Consider the following 17,885-nt stretch of genomic DNA (forward strand, 5'->3'; position numbering starts at 1 on the left):
CCAGCCACACGGCCAGAGTAACCTGTGCTGGCGAGGTCAGAGCCAAGGACAGATTAGATGTACTGACAGGGGCTGTCACGGCTCCTTCTGTGCGCAGCATGTTGGTCTGGTGCCATGCGAACTGGGCAGGATGGACGCTGGGCAGGAAGGCTGTCTGGTCCCTAGGCTGACCAGATGTCCTGACTTTAATAGGGACAGTCCCGATATTTGGGGCTTTGTCTTATATAGGCGCCTATTACCCCCACCCCCTCCAGCTTCTTCACACTTGCCATCTGGTCACCCTTCCGCTCACACTCTGGCTAACCAGGGCTTCAAGGGATTCAACACCCCAGACAGCCTGGGCGGGGCCCTCACCTGACCCTCCCTCGGCGCCGGGCAGGGGGTCGCTGCCTGCGGAGGCGTTTCTGCCCTGCTCCCTGCGGCGGCAGACAGGGGGCCGGGCGGGCGGTGCCATGCCCCGCGCTGTGTCTCAGCGGCCACTGCGCCCCCTGCCCGGCCGGCATCACGGGGGCGGCCCGGGGCCGGGGTCAGCGGGTCTGAGGGCGGCGCGCTCCGGCCGGGCGGGCGCTTGGGGCGGGGGTGGAGCCGGGGGCGGGGCCGGGCCGGGCCGGGCGGCGATGAATGGAGCGTAGCCGGGGGTGTGCGGGCTCCGGCAGCCCAGTCCCAGCCCGGCCGGCGGCGCGATGATCGCGGTCTCCATCCCCTCGGTGGGGCCGGAGGCTGATCCCGAGCGGAGCCCGGAGAAGACGCACACGGTGAGGGGCCGGGCCGGGCCGGGCCGGGAGTCCCTGGGCTGCCGACGGGTCCTTGCCCTGCTCCCCAGCCGCTGCCCCGGGCCGGGCCCCGCGAGGAGGGCTCAGCCCGCCCGGACGCTCACGCACCTGGCCCCGGGGCTGGCGGAGGTTGCGCTGCTCGGCCGGGGGCAAGTGTCCGGCGGCTTGGGGCCGCCCCGCCCGGCCCGGCGGCAGCGGGGAGCTCGCTCAGCGGGGCGCGGGGCTGGCGGGTCCGAGCCGGGGGAGCCCCGCAGCGTTTCCCGCCCCGTTAATCACTAACTGACTGAAGCCAAGGCTGAGGCCGGCTCCGCCCTGCGCCGGGACTTGCTCACCTGGCCCGGCCCGGCTGGGGAGTCGGGCTTGCGGCAGCGCTCCGGGCTGACAGAGACTCTCCGTGACCCGGCTCAGGGGCTGCCCCGGGACCGGGCGGGGGCCGGAATGAAACCCCCGCAGCGGGGACAAGCCCCAGTGGAGACTCAGGCGGGCGGGGCGGCAGGTGGAACGGGCCGGGCCGGGGGGGAGCGGTTCCCGGGGGGGCCCCCGCCCCGCCCCACGGAGCCTGGCCGCTTAATAGCAAACAGCGACCAGAGTTGTTAGCCGCCCCCCCACGGGGCACTGGAGAGTCCCCCCCCCAGGGGCTCCACGGGCCTTGTCCCACCCGCCGTCTCTCAGCAGAGGCTGCTCAGTGCCCATGGCCAGGTTGTCCCGGCTGCTCCGGCACGGGGTGACAGCTCTTTGCCGGCCCAGGGCCCGTCTCTGGGCTGGGCTCCTTGCCCGAGGCCAGGTGCTCCGGGGACACTAGCCCCCAGCACCGCAGCTGGCTGTGGGCTCAGGAGCTGTGGCCTGTGGGCCGACAACCCCAGCGCTGCAGCATGTCAACGCTGCGGGGCTCGGGGCTGGCGTAAGCACAAGTACCTGTCTGGTGCTGGGCCTGTCAGCCCTCGGCAAGGCAGAGAAAGGGTTAAACCTTCCAATACCCCTCGACAGCTCACTGCTGAGCAGGGGAGGGAAAGGGAGCAGGGGAGGCCTGTCTCCAGCAGCCAGCCACCCCCGCCCTGCTCCAACCACACTGATAAAGCTGAGCTGTTGAACTCTGTGCCGGCTGATTAGTGGCCTGGGCTGGGGATTTCAGTTCACTTTCTCTCTGTTCCTACCTCTCTCCGCCAGAGCAGTCTGTGCTGGCCTAGGAGCCTCCCTGCCTCCCCCAGGAGTGTCCCTGCTCAGCACTTCCCAACCTGCTGACTCCACAGCCCTGGCCCAGCTGTGACCCCAGGGGCTGCCTGAGCAGCTCAGTTAAACATTCCCCCAGGCAGGTTTATCATTCCCAGGGGCAAGCGGCCCTCCAGGGCCTCCAGCTCCTCCACTTCCAGCAGCTGGGGAAGGTGAGATCAAACTCCCCTACTGCTGGTGCTGTCCCGGCCTGCTCTGCTTTGCAATCCCCCTGCACCCCTCAGCATCATGGTGAAGTGAGGCAGACTGGACACTGGTATCTCACTGGTGCTGTGTGCAGAGCTAACACCACCTTCCCCCTCCGTCTGTTCTCCTGCTTGTAAATCATGGCACACACTGGCTCTTTGCTACGTTGGGGCCCAGGCCTTCCCTGCTTGTCCCAAGCCATGTTATGCTGGGTCAAGCTCCCTTCATGTCCAGCTTCTACTGGAGAGACTCAGCCCTGGGGTGGGCAACAGGGTCTGCTTCACTGCACTCATGCTGGGAAAGCAGCCCAGCCCTGGGTTTCAACCTGAGTGGCTCCCCCTCTCCTGCTCCCTGTATGGGCATGAGCAGGTCACTGCGCCCCTGGCATGCACTAAGCTGTCATCTCAGCTGGGCGCTGCAGGAGGCTGAGTGTCTGAGCTGGCTCCAGCTTGTTGGTTGTGAGTTGTGATTGTTTCAGTTCCCTGATTAGATAAGGGAGGATTGATGAGACCCCTTGGGCCTGGCCTATGGGGTGGTGAGGAGCTGACGGGTCCCCTGAGGGATGTCAAACGCTCTCCTTCCTGGCTGCCGGGGCCTTGTCTGAAGCATCACTTGCAGGAGGCGAGGCTGCTGTGAGCCGTGGAGGCTGGGTGCTGAGTTGGAATTTGACGTGTGTTGCTATGGGGCGCTCGGTAATTGTGTACCATCCCGGCTGGGGAGCACATGGCCACGTCCCTGCCTGGCTGTGTGCCAGGGCTCTCTGCAGGGTTTCGAGGTCCTGTCCTCTTGCTGTGTTGGGTGGCGAACAGATCCCATCCTGTGCAACTGTCCATCCAGAGAGCCAATTCCAATTCTGGAGCGGGAACATGTGCGACCCGCTGCCTGCAGTGTTTGTGTGAGCCGCGGCTGACGCTCGGAGAAGCGATATGAACACACAAGGGGTGTGAGCGTGGCGGAAGCAAACACGCTGGCGAGCTCATGTGAATGCTGGTGACAACAACTTTGCTGCATTAGCTTGGTTCTCCCCGCTGCCACGTGTCAGACAGATGTGGACGCGCACACAACGTGCACCTGTGCAACCATGGGGGGAGAGGCTTTTGTTAGATTTCATGCACTGAGAGGGGTTTAACATGTCAGCCCTTGGACGGGAGACCTCTGCACTGCAGTGGCCCTGGCACTCTTCACTCCGCATGGTATGCTGTGCTGCTGCAGGGGCGATATGCCAGTGTGATGCAGTGCTGACAGCTGATCTGACACTCTCTGACAGGCGGGTGCTAACCCTGGTGCTCCGGCCCAGTTCCAAGCTACGTCCTGCCCACCCTGAGCCTCCTAGCTGGTTCAGCTGGAGGGAATTCTTCAGGGGCTGCCCTAGTGGGACTGGGATGTCGCTGGGTGCCGCTCAGGCAGAGCATGCTCCACTTGAAACGTGACGGTGGCAGCGTCGCCTCCGTCTGTGCTGTGTGCAGGGGGCGCTAGGGTGGGAGATGCGATGGATTCCTGAGCTCAGCGAGTCGAGCTGTGCTGGTTGCATGAGGCCTTTCAGCCGGTTTGAAATGCTAAGGATGGTTGTGCTGTGCCCTGCCAGAGGGGAATTTACCTAGCGGAGCTGCTTCCCTCCCAGCCCGGCACTCTGGGGAGCACAGCCAGGGTCTGCTCTGAAAGAGCCTTTTGTGGTGCTGCTTCAGCTGGAACCTGAATTGTGCTTACACAGCTGCAGTGCATTCTGGGAGAGGGCTCAGGGAACACAACTGCTTTCAGGGCTAAGCAAACACTGCAGCTTCACGGCCCTGTGAGCAGCTGCTACAGGAAAGCAAAGTCCTCTCTCCAAGCGGGGCGGCTGGGGGGAGTGTGGGGGGAGGTACTGGGCATGAGGTGCTCTTATTTCCACTCTCAGCCTGGGGCCTGGCAGGCCCATCTCACGTCTCCCCTCTGCCGTTGCAGGTGTTTACGGTGAAGGTGCTGTGCAATGGCCGGAAGCATACCATTGAGAAGCGCTACAGCGAATTCCATGCCTTGCATAAAAAGGTGAGGACTGGCCTTGAACCAACACGCTGGGGAAGGCCTCGGCTGGGGATGCGGAGCGGGGGGTTAAATGAACTCCATGTGATCGCTGCCACCTCCAGTGCTGCACGGCAAACCCAGGGGGACTGACCGGTCCCCTGCCACAGGGCCCAGCTGCTCCCCTGCTGGGCTCCGAGAAATTCATTCCCACAAACGTGTGCTTTGTGACAGCATGTCCTCCACACGTGCGTGTTGCTGGACGTTTCCCTGTCCGTGTTCTGCTCCTCCAGGGTAGGCTTGCGGACTGGTCGCATGCCAGTTACAAGGGACTGGGACAGGAGTGGGTAAGTGGGATTTAAAAAAAAAAGGCTTGAAAATGTAACTGGCATGGCACCACCTGCCTGAGCCTGGGCCCGTCACTGTGACAAAGGGACCTGCGTTATCTCAGTGGGGTGCTCACACAGTCCCCCTGGGGACCCACCACCACCATCCCAATAGAGGATTCTGGCAGGAGGGAGGGACACGGTGGGCCCACCAAAACAGATGACCCAGTGTCTGGGGTGTAGTATTGGAAGGGTGGGAGCCTTGTAGCTCCTGAAGTGGCTCAGTGCTGCTGCCTGTCAGGGTGGGCGGGGCCCCCCTGCCATGGTGCGGCTGGGGGCCGGGTTCCTGCCTGCATGGAGTAGAGCATGGATTCCCCAGAGCAGAGCCTCTAGCCCAGGGCCCTGGCGTCCCTTGGCTCCACACGGTAGATGGGCTGGGAATGGGTCTGATGGTAATGCCATGTTCTGCCCTAGATAAGGAAGATGTGCAAGGTCCCAGAATTCCCCCCCAAGCGAGTCCCCAACTGGATGTCGAAGGTGCAGGAGCAGCGGCGGCAGGGCCTGGAGATTTACATTCAGGTAGGGCGTCGCGCCCAGCCCTGGCTTGGGGCCCTTGGCTGACTCCTAGACTGGATTTCAGCCCCTGGAGTGGATTTTGGGGCTTGCTCTCTTAGAAAGGCCCTGGGCACTCTCTGTGGGGGTGTCCCTCCGCCATGGGGCGAGGGGCTCCTGGGAGCTCTAACTGGCCGGTCTGTGCTTGCTGCAGGGGGTCCTGTACTACAACGAGGAACTGCCTAAGGAACTGCTGGACTTCCTGAAGCTCAGGCACTTTCAGCAGGATGCCAAGGCCAGCTGCCTGGAGTGAGTAGCCCAAGGCTGGAGCGCCTGGGATGGAAGCCCCAGTGAACTAGTGACATCGGGGAGCTCAAGCAATTCCTTGGTGCAGGGATCCCCAAACTTTCAGCTGCAAGGGCCACACCGCTCAGTGTGGCTCTTATGGTGTGGCGCCTGGCCAGGGCGCTGGGCGCATGCCACATGGGAGGGGGCGGAGAAGGGGCAGGGCCGGGCGGGGGGAGTGGGCCAGTCCCAATGTGTCTGCTGGCCAGATGCGACCCACGGGCCATAGTTTGGGGACCCTTGCCTTGGTGCCACCCCTGTGCATGGGAGGCAGCATTACCCAGTGGCTGGAGCAGGGTGCTCCTGGGTTCTAATCCCAGCTCTGCCAGTGACTTGCTGGATGACCCTGGAAAGATCCCATCCCCTCTCCGGGATGCCATTTCCCCACCTGTGAAATGGGGTTAACTGCTCCTGCTCCCAGGAAGGGCAGGCTGCTGCCTGGCAGGGAGGTACTGGAGCGGGGCAGTGTGTTCCCATGGGGATTTCTTCCTTGGTTTGCCTGGCCCTTGGCACTGTACAAGGGCCTGCAGCCTCTCAGCTGCGCAGCAGAGCAGGGGCGCTATCCCAGCAGCCCTGCCCTTAGTGCACCAGTGCCCAGCTCAGCCGCTGCAGCACTGAACAGCTGGTGAACTTGTGCTCCTCCACCCCGGGCAGATTCAAGTTCAGGCAACTACTGTCTGAGTGCAAACTCCTCCAGGGATGAGAGGCACCTGGCCCCTGATGTCTCAAAGGCTGTCTGGCTCTCCTCTGCTCTACCTAAAGTATGAGGGAGGGCGACACCTGTTCCTCCCCCCCACTCCTCCTCAGGACCTTGGCCCTTCAGCCCCCCGGCTTTGTTCTCTTGCAGCTCCCTGCGTGACCTCCGCTCGGAGGAGAGAAGGCAAATCATCCTTCGCCTCTGAACCGTCTCCTCCCAGCTCCTGCTGCAGGGCGCTGGTGGCAGGGCTCCCAGTTGCTGGTTGGCCTCCTCGAGTACTGGCTGGGAGGGTCCCGGCTTGCTGCTGGAGCCCCCTCATCCTGTCAGGCCACTGGGCTTGTCTCTGCCAGCTGGGTTCTACCTGGGCCCCCTGCAGGGCAAGGGCGCCCCTCGTGGCTGGCTGCTTCTAGAGCAACTCTCCCCGCAGTGGAGGCCCATCCCTTGTCAAACTGCTTGCTCTGCTGCTGACCCAGCCGACTGTCCCCCCACATCTTCCAGCTGCTCTGTCTAGGTCCCTGCGTAGAAGGGAATCCACTGTAGACTGAAGGGGAATCTTGGACCCCCAGCCAACTTGACCTTCTCCCTCTGCCCCCCGTTTGGGAGGATGGGCTGCACTAAGGAGCCCAGCTGCCCCTTATGCCCCTTTAGAGCAAAAGAGAAGCTGTCCTGGGGCTTGGAGCTTCAGTGCAGGCAGCACGGAGAGCCCCACTGGGCACTAGTGAACCTGGGTGCCCCTAGCCCACCCCCATCCAGATGGGCAAGCGCGTGCCGTGCCAGGACCCAGGCCAGGAAGAGGCTGCATGGGGGGACCATGGGGCTGCTCTCACTAGCCACCCATGTCACTGCCCCTGAACTGCCAGGTCCTCCTCCTCTTCTCTCATTGCAGCCATGGCTTCCTGCTCTCCCACCGGCCGGTTATGAGCTTCCACAAAGACCCCTACGTGCTCCCCTCTCCCACAGGTAAGGCAGGGGCATGTGTGCAGTGTGCTGGGCTAAGGGCTCTGGGCCCCCTGTTCCTGTGCAGGTTTTTTCCCAGTGTTCACCACTCCAAAAGGGTGCAATACTTTCAGGTGCCGCCCCTCTGCCGTCTCTCCTCTCCTGTGTGCAGCAAAAGGGCCCCTTGCAAGGTACTTGGCCAAGCCAGTGTGCAAGGTTAAACCCTCCATAACTGGTTCTACACAGCAGCCGTGTGTGTTACCTGGAGCCCTCTGCTTCCCCACAGGGCATGTTTAATCAAACCAAGAGGAACCAAGGTCTGAATGGAGTCTGAACTCTTTCCTCTTGTGCAGCCTGGCATCTCGCCCCTGCAAGGGCTCCAGGGAGGCACAGGGGCTCCAGGAGAGAAGAGCCTTTCCAGGCCTCTTTTAACCATGCGAGGCCCCAATCCCCTGCTCTGTCCGTCCCTCACAGGCTGGGAAGAGGGGAAGGCTTTGTGAGAAGATGGAAAAAGTGTTCTGCCCACAGCTGCACCTTTCAAAACAACGGCCCTAGGCTTTTCAGGGGAAGTTTTTTTGCCAAACTGCAGTGGGTGTCTATGCTGCTGCCCTAAATCCCTGCTCTCCTCCCGCAGTCATTTCAGAAGCAGTCAGTGCTCTTCATGTCCTGCCATGCAGAGCTGCCGGTAAACCTGCTGTATGCTGCAGGGGCAGGCTGCATTTGGGTGTGAAGTGATTTTGCACAGAAGGGTGGGGGCCACTGGGGGGGGATACAGCAGCCTAGAACCTGGCTCAGCTTGTAAAGGGCTTCTTGGAGCCCTTTCGCCAAGCCGGGCCAGCAGGGTGTGTGGGTGATGGCTGGACTAGGTTAGCTGTAGGTCCATTCTTAGGGTATTTTATGCCCTGCAACAAACTGGCATGGCAGCAAGGCGGGAGAGCTGAGTCTGTCACCCTTAAGTGCCGCAGGCTAGAGCCCTGCACTGGGACGGAGATCCCACGGGTGCTGCTGCCATACTAGTGGATTAAAGAAGTCAGGTTCAGGGCTCTGCTCCAATTTCAGACTTTCTGCAGATACCTGTGCTGCTGCCTTTTAACTCTTTCCTTTCCTGTTTTGCAGAGCTGCTCCCAGACATTGTTCTGAGGGGGGTGTTGCAGGGCCTCTATGCACCAGCAAGCTCATGCTGGATGAAGGCAGCCCCCCAGTGCCTGCCGGAGTCCTGCTTATTCAGCCAGCAGGGCTCCTGAGGGGAGCCAGCCAGTAGCCACTGCTGGGGCTTCACTGGCATGATGAGTGGAGGGGAGCACTGCCTGGCTGTTCCTCTGAAGGGATCACTCCAGTATCTCTGCCACTGGGCCTTCCCCTCCCCTGGGACTCCGGTGGTGGAGAAAAGGGGGAGATGCTGCTGAACCTGGGGGCAGGCACCTGATACACCAGGCAGTGGAGCAACTGGTCATTAAGCACCTGGAAGGCAAGAGGAAGTTGTCAGGCCACAGGCTATCTGCTCTGGCAGCAATGGGAGAGGCATGACTTCTCTGGCCAAAGCTCCAAGCAGCAATGGAGGACACAGCCTCAGGGCGGGGAAGATGGTGCACCTGCTCTAGGGCTGGCTACACAGAGCAATGGCAGTTTTACCATGCTACATGGAGCCATGAGGAGTCTACGGCGGTGTCCCTGCCCCTGGCAGAGCCCCCTAGGGCAAAGGCCTGCCTCTTTCAGGCAGCTTTGCAGATGTGTGTATGCAATAAATCACTCAGGTTTAGTGAGGAGAATGCTGCTGCCCTGTGTATATCTGGCACTGGGCTTCATAGCCCAGAGCAAGCTCTGTGCTGGGGGAGGGGGCATGTACATGATCCTGTTTGGCATGGGGGTGAGAAGACCACAGCCTGGCTGCCTGATGTTCTTGTGGGCAAGGTGATGGCCAGAGCCCTACCAGCAGGACTCTTACTAGGAGAGGAGGGGGCATCCAGTGGATCGTGCCAACATCAGCATGAAGTGCACCCCCCGCCCCAGCTGAGGGACAGACCAGCAGAGGCCTCCAGCCTCCCTGTCCAAATGACAGTCACAGTCCTGGGCATAAAAGCAGCAAAAGGCTGGTGGTTGGCCTGCCCAGGCAGCACATGTGCTTGGGCTGGAGCAATTGGAACAGAGTAGTGTATAGAAAGCAGGGTGCAGGCAGGGCTATAAAAAACACACTGATCACGTTTATTGGTGCATGTGCTTCTTACAAAAGTGAAGAACCCCCCTCCCCTCTGCTGGCCTGGTGCCCTGTGTTGGGTTACAGAGAACAGGCGGGGATGCTGGGCGGGAGGATACAGCTGCTGCTCACCTAGCAGGCAGCTAGATCCAAGGGGCCCTGCAGAGCACAGCCCGGTCCTACCCTGCCACTGGCACGGGGGATCACTCTTTGGCAATGGCAAATGGTTTCTCCACCTCAATGGTGCCACAGTCAGCAATGGTGACGTCCTTCAGGGGCTTGTCCCGACTGTCCGTCTTGGTGTTCTCCACCTTCCTCACCACCTCCTAGGGGACACCCACAGTGAAGTTAGGATGTGCCTAATGCCTGGGACACCCTCATGCACGTTCCTGGGGTTGTGCTGCTCACCAGGATGGACCCCTCCCCAGCAGACAAGCTCTGTGTCTAACTTGCAGCTGTACCCTTGTCTCACCTCACTCCTGCTCCAGAGAACAGGAGCCAGGATGATACTAGACTAACCCCCTTCAGCCCATTCCCAGGGACACACCCCATAGCTGCTATGTCTGGCCCCTTAGCAAGGTCTAATATGCAGCCCAGACCCTATTTTCTGTGGGACAGCTTTGCCCCATGAAGGGTGCTTCCCCACCCTGGGCATATTCCCCACAGGGCTGCAGCTCCCTCCTTACCATCCCTTCCAGAACTTTGCCAAACACAACATGCTTGCCATCCAGCCAGGGGGTCTTGACTGTGGTGATGAAGAACTGGGAGCCATTGGTGTCCTTGCCAGCGTTGGCCATACTAATCCAGCCAGGGCCATAGTGCTTCAGCTTGAAGTTCTCATCAGGGAAACGGTCGCCATAGATACTCTTCCCTGCCAATGAGACAAGAGGAGTGACTTACAGCATGGGTTTCATACAGGTCAGTTCCCACCGCTGGCAGCAGAGTAGCAGCAGCATGGCCAGAGGCAGCAGTCTCCAGTGGGGGGTGGAGGGGAAGAGAATCCCTCCACCAGAGCACCACAGGAACTGCATTGACCCCAGCATGCAGGGCTCAGCTCCTCCCTCCATTTACAGGAACCAATGCACACCCTCTGGGGAGGGATGGGAAGTGCCACAAAGATAGGGCAGGGAGCCCCATGCGGGCAGGCTGAGCTGTGGCAGAGAGCAGTGACGTGCCCAGGAACTTTCCAAACATGCAAGGACAGGTCCCGCTCCCGGGGCAGGAGCAAAGAGCTGGGGTAGCTCGCTAGACACCCACCCTCTCTGCAAGTCACAACACAGATCAGGAGCAATGAGCTAGGCTCTGCAACAGCCACAGTGACTCAGCTTTAGGAATAAACAAGAGGGAAGGGGCACAGCCTGAAGCCTGCCTAGTTTCTGTGTAAGGAGTGTTGGCCAGGGCTCCCCTATGGAGACTGAACCGTTAGGGCATCTAGTGCCCACCCTTTGCCATGGAGCTGCCTGGCTGCTAGTGCAAGCACGGGGGTAAGGAGCCAAGACAGGCTGCACTAAGGAACCACTCACTAGAGCTGGCGAACAGGAGCAGCACAGTTTTCCCAGGGGAGTAGGAGGGACTATGTGATCCTCAGGGGCAGTTTATTGGCTCTGCGCTTGGTTGGCTGGTTGCTAAGCCTAGCCTGCTAGGCAACGCTGGCAGCTTCCAAAGGAGGCTCTACCTGCGATACCCAAATCCTTCTCTTAACGAAGGGGCAGGACTACTCAAGGAGAACCAGGGTTTAAAAAACCATCACAAGCAACCAGAGGAGCTAGCAAGCAAGAGAGTTTTGCAATGGAGTTTAGAGAGGGAGTGTGAGAACCAGACACCCTAACGTTCGCTAAACTTAGGCCAATCAAACTCTCTTCCTGCCCAAAAAGCTGCAAGAGTAAACATACTGCAGGCAGAAGTCCAGCAGCAGAACGAGCGCTGCCCAGTCTACTGCACTGAATGCAGCACGTCTGCCTCGTAGGGAGGTGGCATGCATATGCATTTGGTGCAAGCAGCTCCCAGCCCCTAGAGACCGAGTATAGGCACTTGGTGGCTGAACTGGAGGAGCTAAGAGAGACAGAGAGCTGCACAGATGAGACTTTCTAGGACACAGGAGAGCAGTCCCACCCGCGCCCCCCAGTCTGACAGCCTCTGTGCTGCTGAGGGGGATTGATGTTCTCCTGCCTCCAGACTTTCAAGTGGAGCAGAGGGAAATGATCCCATGGTTGGAACCCTCCTTCTAGATGTCGTCATGGTGTTCTCTCACACTAAGAATGCCCCTCCAGGGAAGGAGACCTCAGGAAGAGACAGGTAATAGTAATGGGGGATTCGATCATTAGAAAAACAAATAGCTGGGTTTGCGATGACCAGGAGAACCACACGGTGAATTGCCTGCTGGGTGCAAAGTTTGCAGATCTCTTGAGACATCGAGCTAGATGGGAGGGGATGCAGAGATAAAATTTCTGGACACCATTTATGATTGCTTCTTGGAGCAGCAGGCCTGGAACCCACAAGCGGAGAGGCAATTCTAGTTTTCGTCCTAACTGGCACAGAGGATCTGGCCCAAGAGATGAATATAGCTGAACCGCTTAGCAAGAGCGACCATAATATGATTAAATTTAACATCTTGAGGGGGGAGAATACAAAAGCTTACCACAATAGCATTTAACTTGAAAAGGGAAAGTAGACAAAAAAGACACCAAAATAGAGGCTCAATTTCAATTAAAAAAAAACAAAAAAAACACAATAGTAAAATGACCAAAACACACCCCATTGCAAAGCAGAACAAAAGAGATGGTTAGAGACAAAAAGGCATCCTTGAAAGATTGGAAGTCATATCCTATTGAGGAAAATAGGAAGGAGCAAACACGCTGGCAAGTCAAGTATAATTAGGTAGGCCAAAAAAGAATCTGAAGAGCAACTAGCAAAAGAAAAACTAACAGCAAAAATTTTTAAGTACACCAGGAGCTGGAAGTTTGCCAATCAGTGGGCCACTGGACAATTGAGATGCTAAAGAAGCATTCAAGGAAGACAAAGCCATTGCAGAGAAGCTAAATGAAATCTTTGTATCTGTCTTCACTGCAGAGGGTGTGAGGGAGATTCCAAAATCTGAGCCACGCTTTCTAGGTGACAAATCTGAGGAACTGTCCCAGATTGAGGTGTCAATAGAGGTGGTTTTGGAACAAACTGATAAAAAGTTATAAATCATCAGGAACAGATGTTATTCACCCAAGAGATCTGAAGAATCTCAAATATGAAATTACAAAACTAACTGTGGAATGTAACCTGCTGCTTAAATCAACTTCTGTATCAGATGACTGGAGAATAGCTAATGTGATGCAACTTTTTAAAAAAGGCTACAGAGGCAATCCTGGCAATTACAGGCTGGTAAACCTAACTTCAGGACCAGGCAAATTGGTTGAAACTATAGTAAAGAACAGAATTATCAGACACGTAGGTGAACATGATTTGTTGGGGGAAGAGTCAACAAGAGTTTTGTAAAGGGAAATCATGGCTCACCAATCTATATGAATTCTTTGTGGGGGTCAAACAAGCATGTGGACAAGGGTGATCCAGTGGATATAGTATATTTGGACTTTCAGCAAGCCTTTGACAAGGTCCCTCATCAAAGGCTCTGAACAAAGTAAGTGGGATAAGAGGGAAGGTCCTCTCCTGGATCAGTAACTGGTTAAAAGATAGGAAACAAAGGGTAGGAATAAATGGTCAGTTTTTTTCACAATGAAGAGAAGTGAATAGTTTCCCTCAGGGATTTGTACTGGGACCAATAACGTTCAACATATTCATAAATAATCTGGAATAAGGAGTAAACAGTGAGGTGGCAAAATCTGCAAAAGATACAAAACTACTACTTAAGAGACTAGTTACTAGATAGTTAAGTCCAAAGCAGACAGTGAAGACTTATAATGGGATTTCTCAAAATTGGGTGACTGGACAACAAAATGGTAGATGAAATTCAATGTTGCTAAATGCAAAGTAATGAATATTGAAAGACACAATCCCAACTGGATATACAAAATGACAGTGTCTCAGTTAATTAGCTTAATTAATTAATTAATTAAGTTAATTAAATTAGCTGTTAACACTCAAGAAAGATCTTGGAGTCATTGTGGATATTTCTCTGAAAACATCCACTCAATGTGCAGCGCCAGTCAAAAATGATAAGGGGTATGGAAAAGTTTCCATATGAGGAGAGATTAATAAAACTGGGACTTTTCATCTTGGAAATGAGAAGATTAAGGGGGGATACGATAAGAGATTTATAAAATTATGTGTGGTATGGAGAAAGTAAATAAGGAAGTGTTATTTACTCCTCATAACACAAAAACTAGGGGTCATCAAATTAAATGAATAGGAAGCAGGTTTAACACAAACAAAAGGAAGTATTTCTTCACACAACGCACAGTCAACCTGTGGAACTCCTTGTGACTGCTGTGAAGGCCAAGACCATAAAGGGGTTCAAAAAGAAATTAGATAAATTCCTGGAGGATAGGTCCATCAATGGCTATTAGCCAAGAGGATCAGGAACACAGCCCCATGCTTTGGGTGTCCCTAAACCTCCTACTGCCAGAAGCTGGGAGTGGGTGACAGGGGATGGATCAGTTGATAGTTGCCCTTTTCTGTTCATTCTTTCTGAAGCATTTGCCTTTAGCCACTGTCAGAGCCAGGCTACTGGGCAAGATGGACCATTGGTCTGACCCAACATGGTTGTTCTTATTGTATGAGGGCACTCTTCCCTGGGGAATGCTCCCTGCAGGGGGAGGGGTGTGCGTGGAGAAGTGACAAGAAAACACTTCCCAGATAGTCACTTAAAAGGGCTTTCAAGCACCTTGTGCTGGCAGAGGGACCCAGATAGCAACAGAGGTGCCAGGGCATGAGATGGGATGGATTTGAACCCCAGGCATTGGGTCCCCCCACTGCTGGTGCCCGTTCTCAGGGAGGTGCCCATCCTAAGCTGGAGCCCTGGTTACACCAGCTGATGGGAGGAGCTTCAGCTCAGGGCTGGCTGCTCACTGGGGCACCCTTCTCTGGAGGCCCTAACAAGGGTGACGCCTGCTGGTGGGGAGATGTCCGTGGAACAGCCTGAGTGCACTGCCCCTGCTTGGGCATGGCAGGACTCAGAACTCCTTCTCTAAGTGCAAAGCGGCCCTGCAGAGTGCTGGGCAAGTACAGCAGGTTCACAGTCTGGGGGACTCCACGAGCGAGGCTCATGGCCTGGCGCACAGGACAGTGGCAGGGTGTCACTGGCCCAGTGTTACCTCCGGTGCCATCTCCGCGAGTGAAGTCTCCTCCCTGGATCATGAAGTCTTTGATCACTCGGTGGAACTTGCTGCTTTTGAACCCAAACCCTTTCTGGAACAGAGGAGAGCGAGCATGAGGCTGGGGGAGGAGCAAGAGTACAGGCCGAGCGTGACTGGGCAATGGCTAAGGGATTGCTCCGCTCCACCACCCTTCGTTGCCTGGCCGTTGCCCCAAGGAGGTGCTCCCCAGAGACCAGGCAGGTTGAGCTGGTGGGAGTTCTTCCTACTTGTTTCAATCTCAGGCTACATCATGGAGTGTCCATTTATGTCTCTGGCCCTCACGGTTGGGAAGAATCCTTCCAAATGCGACTTATCCTGCAGCATTAGATGCCTGAACCAGCAGGAGGGCTGAAGGGGAGGCTAGGAACACATCAGTGGGAGCAGGAAAGACTGGCTGAGCAGCAATTACCAGCAGAGGAGCAAATTCAGTGCTGAGGTAGGCAATTGGGCAAGGAAAGGTTGGGTGGGATAGGGGCAATTTCACATCTTCTCAAGCTCATCCCAGCTCTGGGTCCCAAGACCTTCAGCCCCCAGCAAGCCCAGAGGGTAGCAGGACTTGTCTCCAGTCCCAGTGCAAGGCAAAGCTGAGAAGAGTTAATGCTGCTCTGGGCTGTGATTTTTTGAAGGGTCAAAAAGAGCTAGACACCCAACACCCACTGAAAGTCCCCAGCGCTCAGCACACTGACTAAGTGACTGGAGCCAAGGGCTGTGCTGGAGAACACTCTCTGTTCCTCTGTTGCAGGGAGGTGAACAAGAATCAGGGCTCCAAGTGCCGGGACCCAGTGAGGGACTTGATCTGTCTGCGGCGGACAGCTGTGTGCAGACCCCTCCGCCTTACCCATGGGAAAAGGAGCGCAGCCAACAGTCATCCGCATCACACCCAGAAATCTCACTCTCGGGCCTTGGGCTTCAGCCTTTTGATAGCCAGTTACGTAATAAAATGGGACATGCAGCACTGCCATTCCCTTGAGGTTTGGTTCATAGGCAGCTCAGCAGCAGGAGACTGGGAAGAGTCTGGGTGCCTCCCCCAGTCTAGACCATGCTCCCCCCATTCACTCCTCCTTCCCCCCAGGCAGAACTAGAAATGGGGGGTAAAACAGTGGTGTTGAAGTGCCAGTTGAGCACAGTTGAGCATAGAAGACCTTCTACAGTTCTTTGTGGCTGAGGCCACACGTATATTGAGGATAAACTTGAGCATAACTCTCCTGGCCCCAGTGAAGTGGCACTGAAGATCAGCCCAGCCTGCCCAGGATAACTACCCTCTCATCCAGCATCCTAGGCAGCTGGCACACTCCAGCAAGGAGATGGAAGGTTTGCTCAACCACTGACCATGTCTGGCTAGTAATTAACACGGATGCTGCCAACCGACAGTGGATGTCCCTGTACTGGTAGGGTGAGCTCCCTGCTGGTCCCCAACCCAGCACCTGACTTTCTCCCTGCTCCTGGAGGCAGGTGTGAGTACACACACCAGGGCCAAGACTAACTTCAGCATAGTGGCACACTGCAAATTTGGTGAGTTTGAAAACTGAAGTGAGGGCCATTGCTCAGGGGTCTAGTCACCTCTCCTGTGGCCAAGGCAACAAAGTTCTCCACAGTCTTTGGGACCGTCTTCCCAAAGAGGCCGATCACGACTCGCCCAACATCCTCGTCCCCGATCCGTAGATCAAAATACACCTGTGATACAAGGGAGGCAGTGTTAGCCAGGAATTGCTGTTCTCCTGCCATGGTGTGGCATTCAGAATACCAAATGGAGCCAGTCGAATGACACCTCCCCATTGTGGCAGGCCCAGGCACCGAGCCTATCTAGCTGGCTGGGTTAGAAGAGTTCCCGCTCATGGAATCCAGCTGCAAGTCAGCCCTTCAGCCATGAATCACCACAACAAGCCATTTCATGTTCTCGGAGAAGCTGCACCAGGAGCAGAGGATTAATTAAGCTCAACGTCCGGAGGAGCTAGAAAGCTCAAACCCTTCAGCAGTCATGTGGCTGCATCTTGCAGACACCTATTTGGAAAACCAGGATATTAGACCATTTCATGACAACCCCCACAGGCCCCGTTCTCCATCCTTTAGGGCAGGGCCTTGTGTCTGTCACTGCAGGGCCCTGCTCGGGAGCAACACACCTTTCTGTTACTGAAACTCAGGAAACTAGCTGGCTCCTCCCGCAAGCACGGCAGGGGATCCTGCCCAGGGCACCTTGGCTATCCCATACCCCGCCAGGCCTGGCACTGAGAGGGCGGCAGGCTGAAGGGGCTCAGAGAGGATTGCCACCAGCTTGCACCCTTGACATTTTCGCCAGCAGAGGTTCGCTAGAACAGCGCCGGCCTCAGCTCACTAGCCTGCCCTGGCCTCTCCCTTCAGCACAGCCCCAGCCCCAGCCCCATCCGCGGGGGCACGACACGGATCGGCACAGCACCCAGCCGCCCTGACCGGCTAAGAAGCCCGGTCCCTCCGTGCAGTGTCTGTCTGTCTATCCCTCCCTCCGCCGGCGGGGAGCGGGGCTCGCCTGGGCCCAGCCCGGAGCCAGCTCCGCACAGCCGACCGCGGGCGGGGAGTCAACGGGATACGGACAAAGGCCTGGCCCAGGAGATCCGGGGCGCCCACGTCTCCGGCCCCGCGGCGGCTCTCCCGACCCAGCCCTTGGGCGCCCGCCGGCTGCGTGCGGCTGGGAGGGAGGGATTTATTTGAGCCCTGCCCCTGGGTCTCCCCTGCGCCCGGGCCAGCTCGTCCCGCTCAGCGCCGCGGCTCAGCGCCGGGCCCAGCCCATCCTCCAGCCGGTCCCGTCCCGGAGCGCAGGGCCGGGGGGAGGGGGTGTAAGACTCGGCCGCGCTAGAGAGAGACCCGCCGCGGGCCGCCCCCACCCGGCAGCGCGTCCACGGCCCGGGGAACCGGGGAACGGCCCGGCGCGGGAGGGCGGGGAGCCGGAGGGAGGATGGGGAGTCGGGGGGGGGGCCGCGCGGCGGGGGGTCCCACCTTGGCGGTGACCTTGGGCCCCTTCTTGCGCTCCTCGGCGCGCGAGGCGGCCGGCAGCAGCAGCACCAGCAGCGACCCGCCCAGCAGCGCCGCGGCCACCAGCAGCTTCATCCTCCTGCGCTCGCAGCCCGGCCACAGCGCCCGCCGCGCCGCCAGCATCCGGGACCCGCGAGCGCCGCGCCGCCAGCCCCGCCCAGCCCCAGCAGCAGCCCCGCGTGGCGCGGGCGCAGCCCGAGACGGACACGCCCCCGCTCCCCCGCCCGAGCAGTGGTACGGCCTGAGTCGCTCTCCCCCTCCCGCCTACAGGCACCGGACGGAAGAAACCAATTGACCCTGAAGGGGAGGGAGCGGCGGCTGAGGCGCTTCCCCTCAGCG

At 57.9% G+C, this 17,885-nt stretch overlaps 2 protein-coding genes across 4 annotated transcripts; one reads left to right on the forward strand and one right to left on the reverse strand.

The window, feature by feature from the left end:
* Nucleotides 1–618: 618 nt before the first annotated feature.
* SNX22 (sorting nexin 22) lies at nucleotides 619–8,987 on the forward strand. 3 transcript variants are annotated; one of them, XM_067556023.1, is made up of 6 exons: nucleotides 619–755; nucleotides 4,131–4,214; nucleotides 4,988–5,092; nucleotides 5,280–5,374; nucleotides 6,994–7,067; nucleotides 8,160–8,987. In XM_067556023.1, exons 1-6 carry the CDS (start codon nucleotides 684–686, stop codon nucleotides 8,285–8,287), a joined length of 558 nt encoding a protein of 185 aa, XP_067412124.1. In that variant the 5' UTR covers nucleotides 619–683; the 3' UTR covers nucleotides 8,288–8,987. The 3 variants fall into 3 exon arrangements, with proteins under 3 accessions (XP_067412124.1, XP_067412125.1, XP_067412126.1); XM_067556024.1 differs by lacking the exon at nucleotides 8,160–8,987 and adding an exon at nucleotides 7,330–7,636; XM_067556025.1 differs by lacking the exons at nucleotides 6,994–7,067; nucleotides 8,160–8,987 and adding an exon at nucleotides 6,258–6,923.
* Nucleotides 8,988–9,261: 274 nt separating this feature from the next.
* On the reverse strand, nucleotides 9,262–17,719 carry PPIB (peptidylprolyl isomerase B). Its single transcript, XM_067556021.1, has 5 exons — nucleotides 17,511–17,719; nucleotides 16,101–16,214; nucleotides 14,499–14,592; nucleotides 9,924–10,108; nucleotides 9,262–9,563 (listed from the first exon to the last, which is right to left on the reverse strand). The coding sequence occupies exons 1-5, from the start codon at nucleotides 17,667–17,669 to the stop codon at nucleotides 9,441–9,443; spliced, it is 675 nt and encodes a 224-aa protein (XP_067412122.1). The 5' UTR covers nucleotides 17,670–17,719; the 3' UTR covers nucleotides 9,262–9,440.
* Between the last annotated feature and the right edge of the window lie 166 nt (nucleotides 17,720–17,885).

Source organism: Emydura macquarii, unplaced genomic scaffold (assembly GCF_026122565.2).
Source record: "Emydura macquarii macquarii isolate MOO-44397 ecotype Brisbane River unplaced genomic scaffold, CSIRO-AGI_Emac_v2 contig_1644, whole genome shotgun sequence".
NCBI classification, from domain to species: domain Eukaryota; kingdom Metazoa; phylum Chordata; order Testudines; family Chelidae; genus Emydura; species Emydura macquarii.

What these genes read in the sequence shown, in the direction of transcription:
- SNX22 (XM_067556023.1), top strand. Translation starts at nt 684, where the DNA reads ATGATCGCGGTCTCCATCCCCTCGGTGGGGCCGGAGGCTGATCCCGAG. An exon ending in GCCCGGAGAAGACGCACACG is followed by an intron (nt 756 to 4,130) that starts GTGAGGGGCCGG and finishes CTGCCGTTGCAG; the next exon opens with GTGTTTACGGTGAAGGTGCT. An exon ending in TCCATGCCTTGCATAAAAAG is followed by an intron (nt 4,215 to 4,987) that starts GTGAGGACTGGC and finishes GTTCTGCCCTAG; the next exon opens with ATAAGGAAGATGTGCAAGGT.
- PPIB (XM_067556021.1), bottom strand. Translation starts at nt 17,669, where the DNA reads ATGCTGGCGGCGCGGCGGGCGCTGTGGCCGGGCTGCGAGCGCAGGAGG. An exon ending in TTGCCTTGGCCACAGGAGAG is followed by an intron (nt 14,593 to 16,100) that starts GTGACTAGACCC and finishes CCTCTGTTCCAG; the next exon opens with AAAGGGTTTGGGTTCAAAAG. An exon ending in TCGCGGAGATGGCACCGGAG is followed by an intron (nt 10,109 to 14,498) that starts GTAACACTGGGC and finishes TCTCATTGGCAG; the next exon opens with GGAAGAGTATCTATGGCGAC.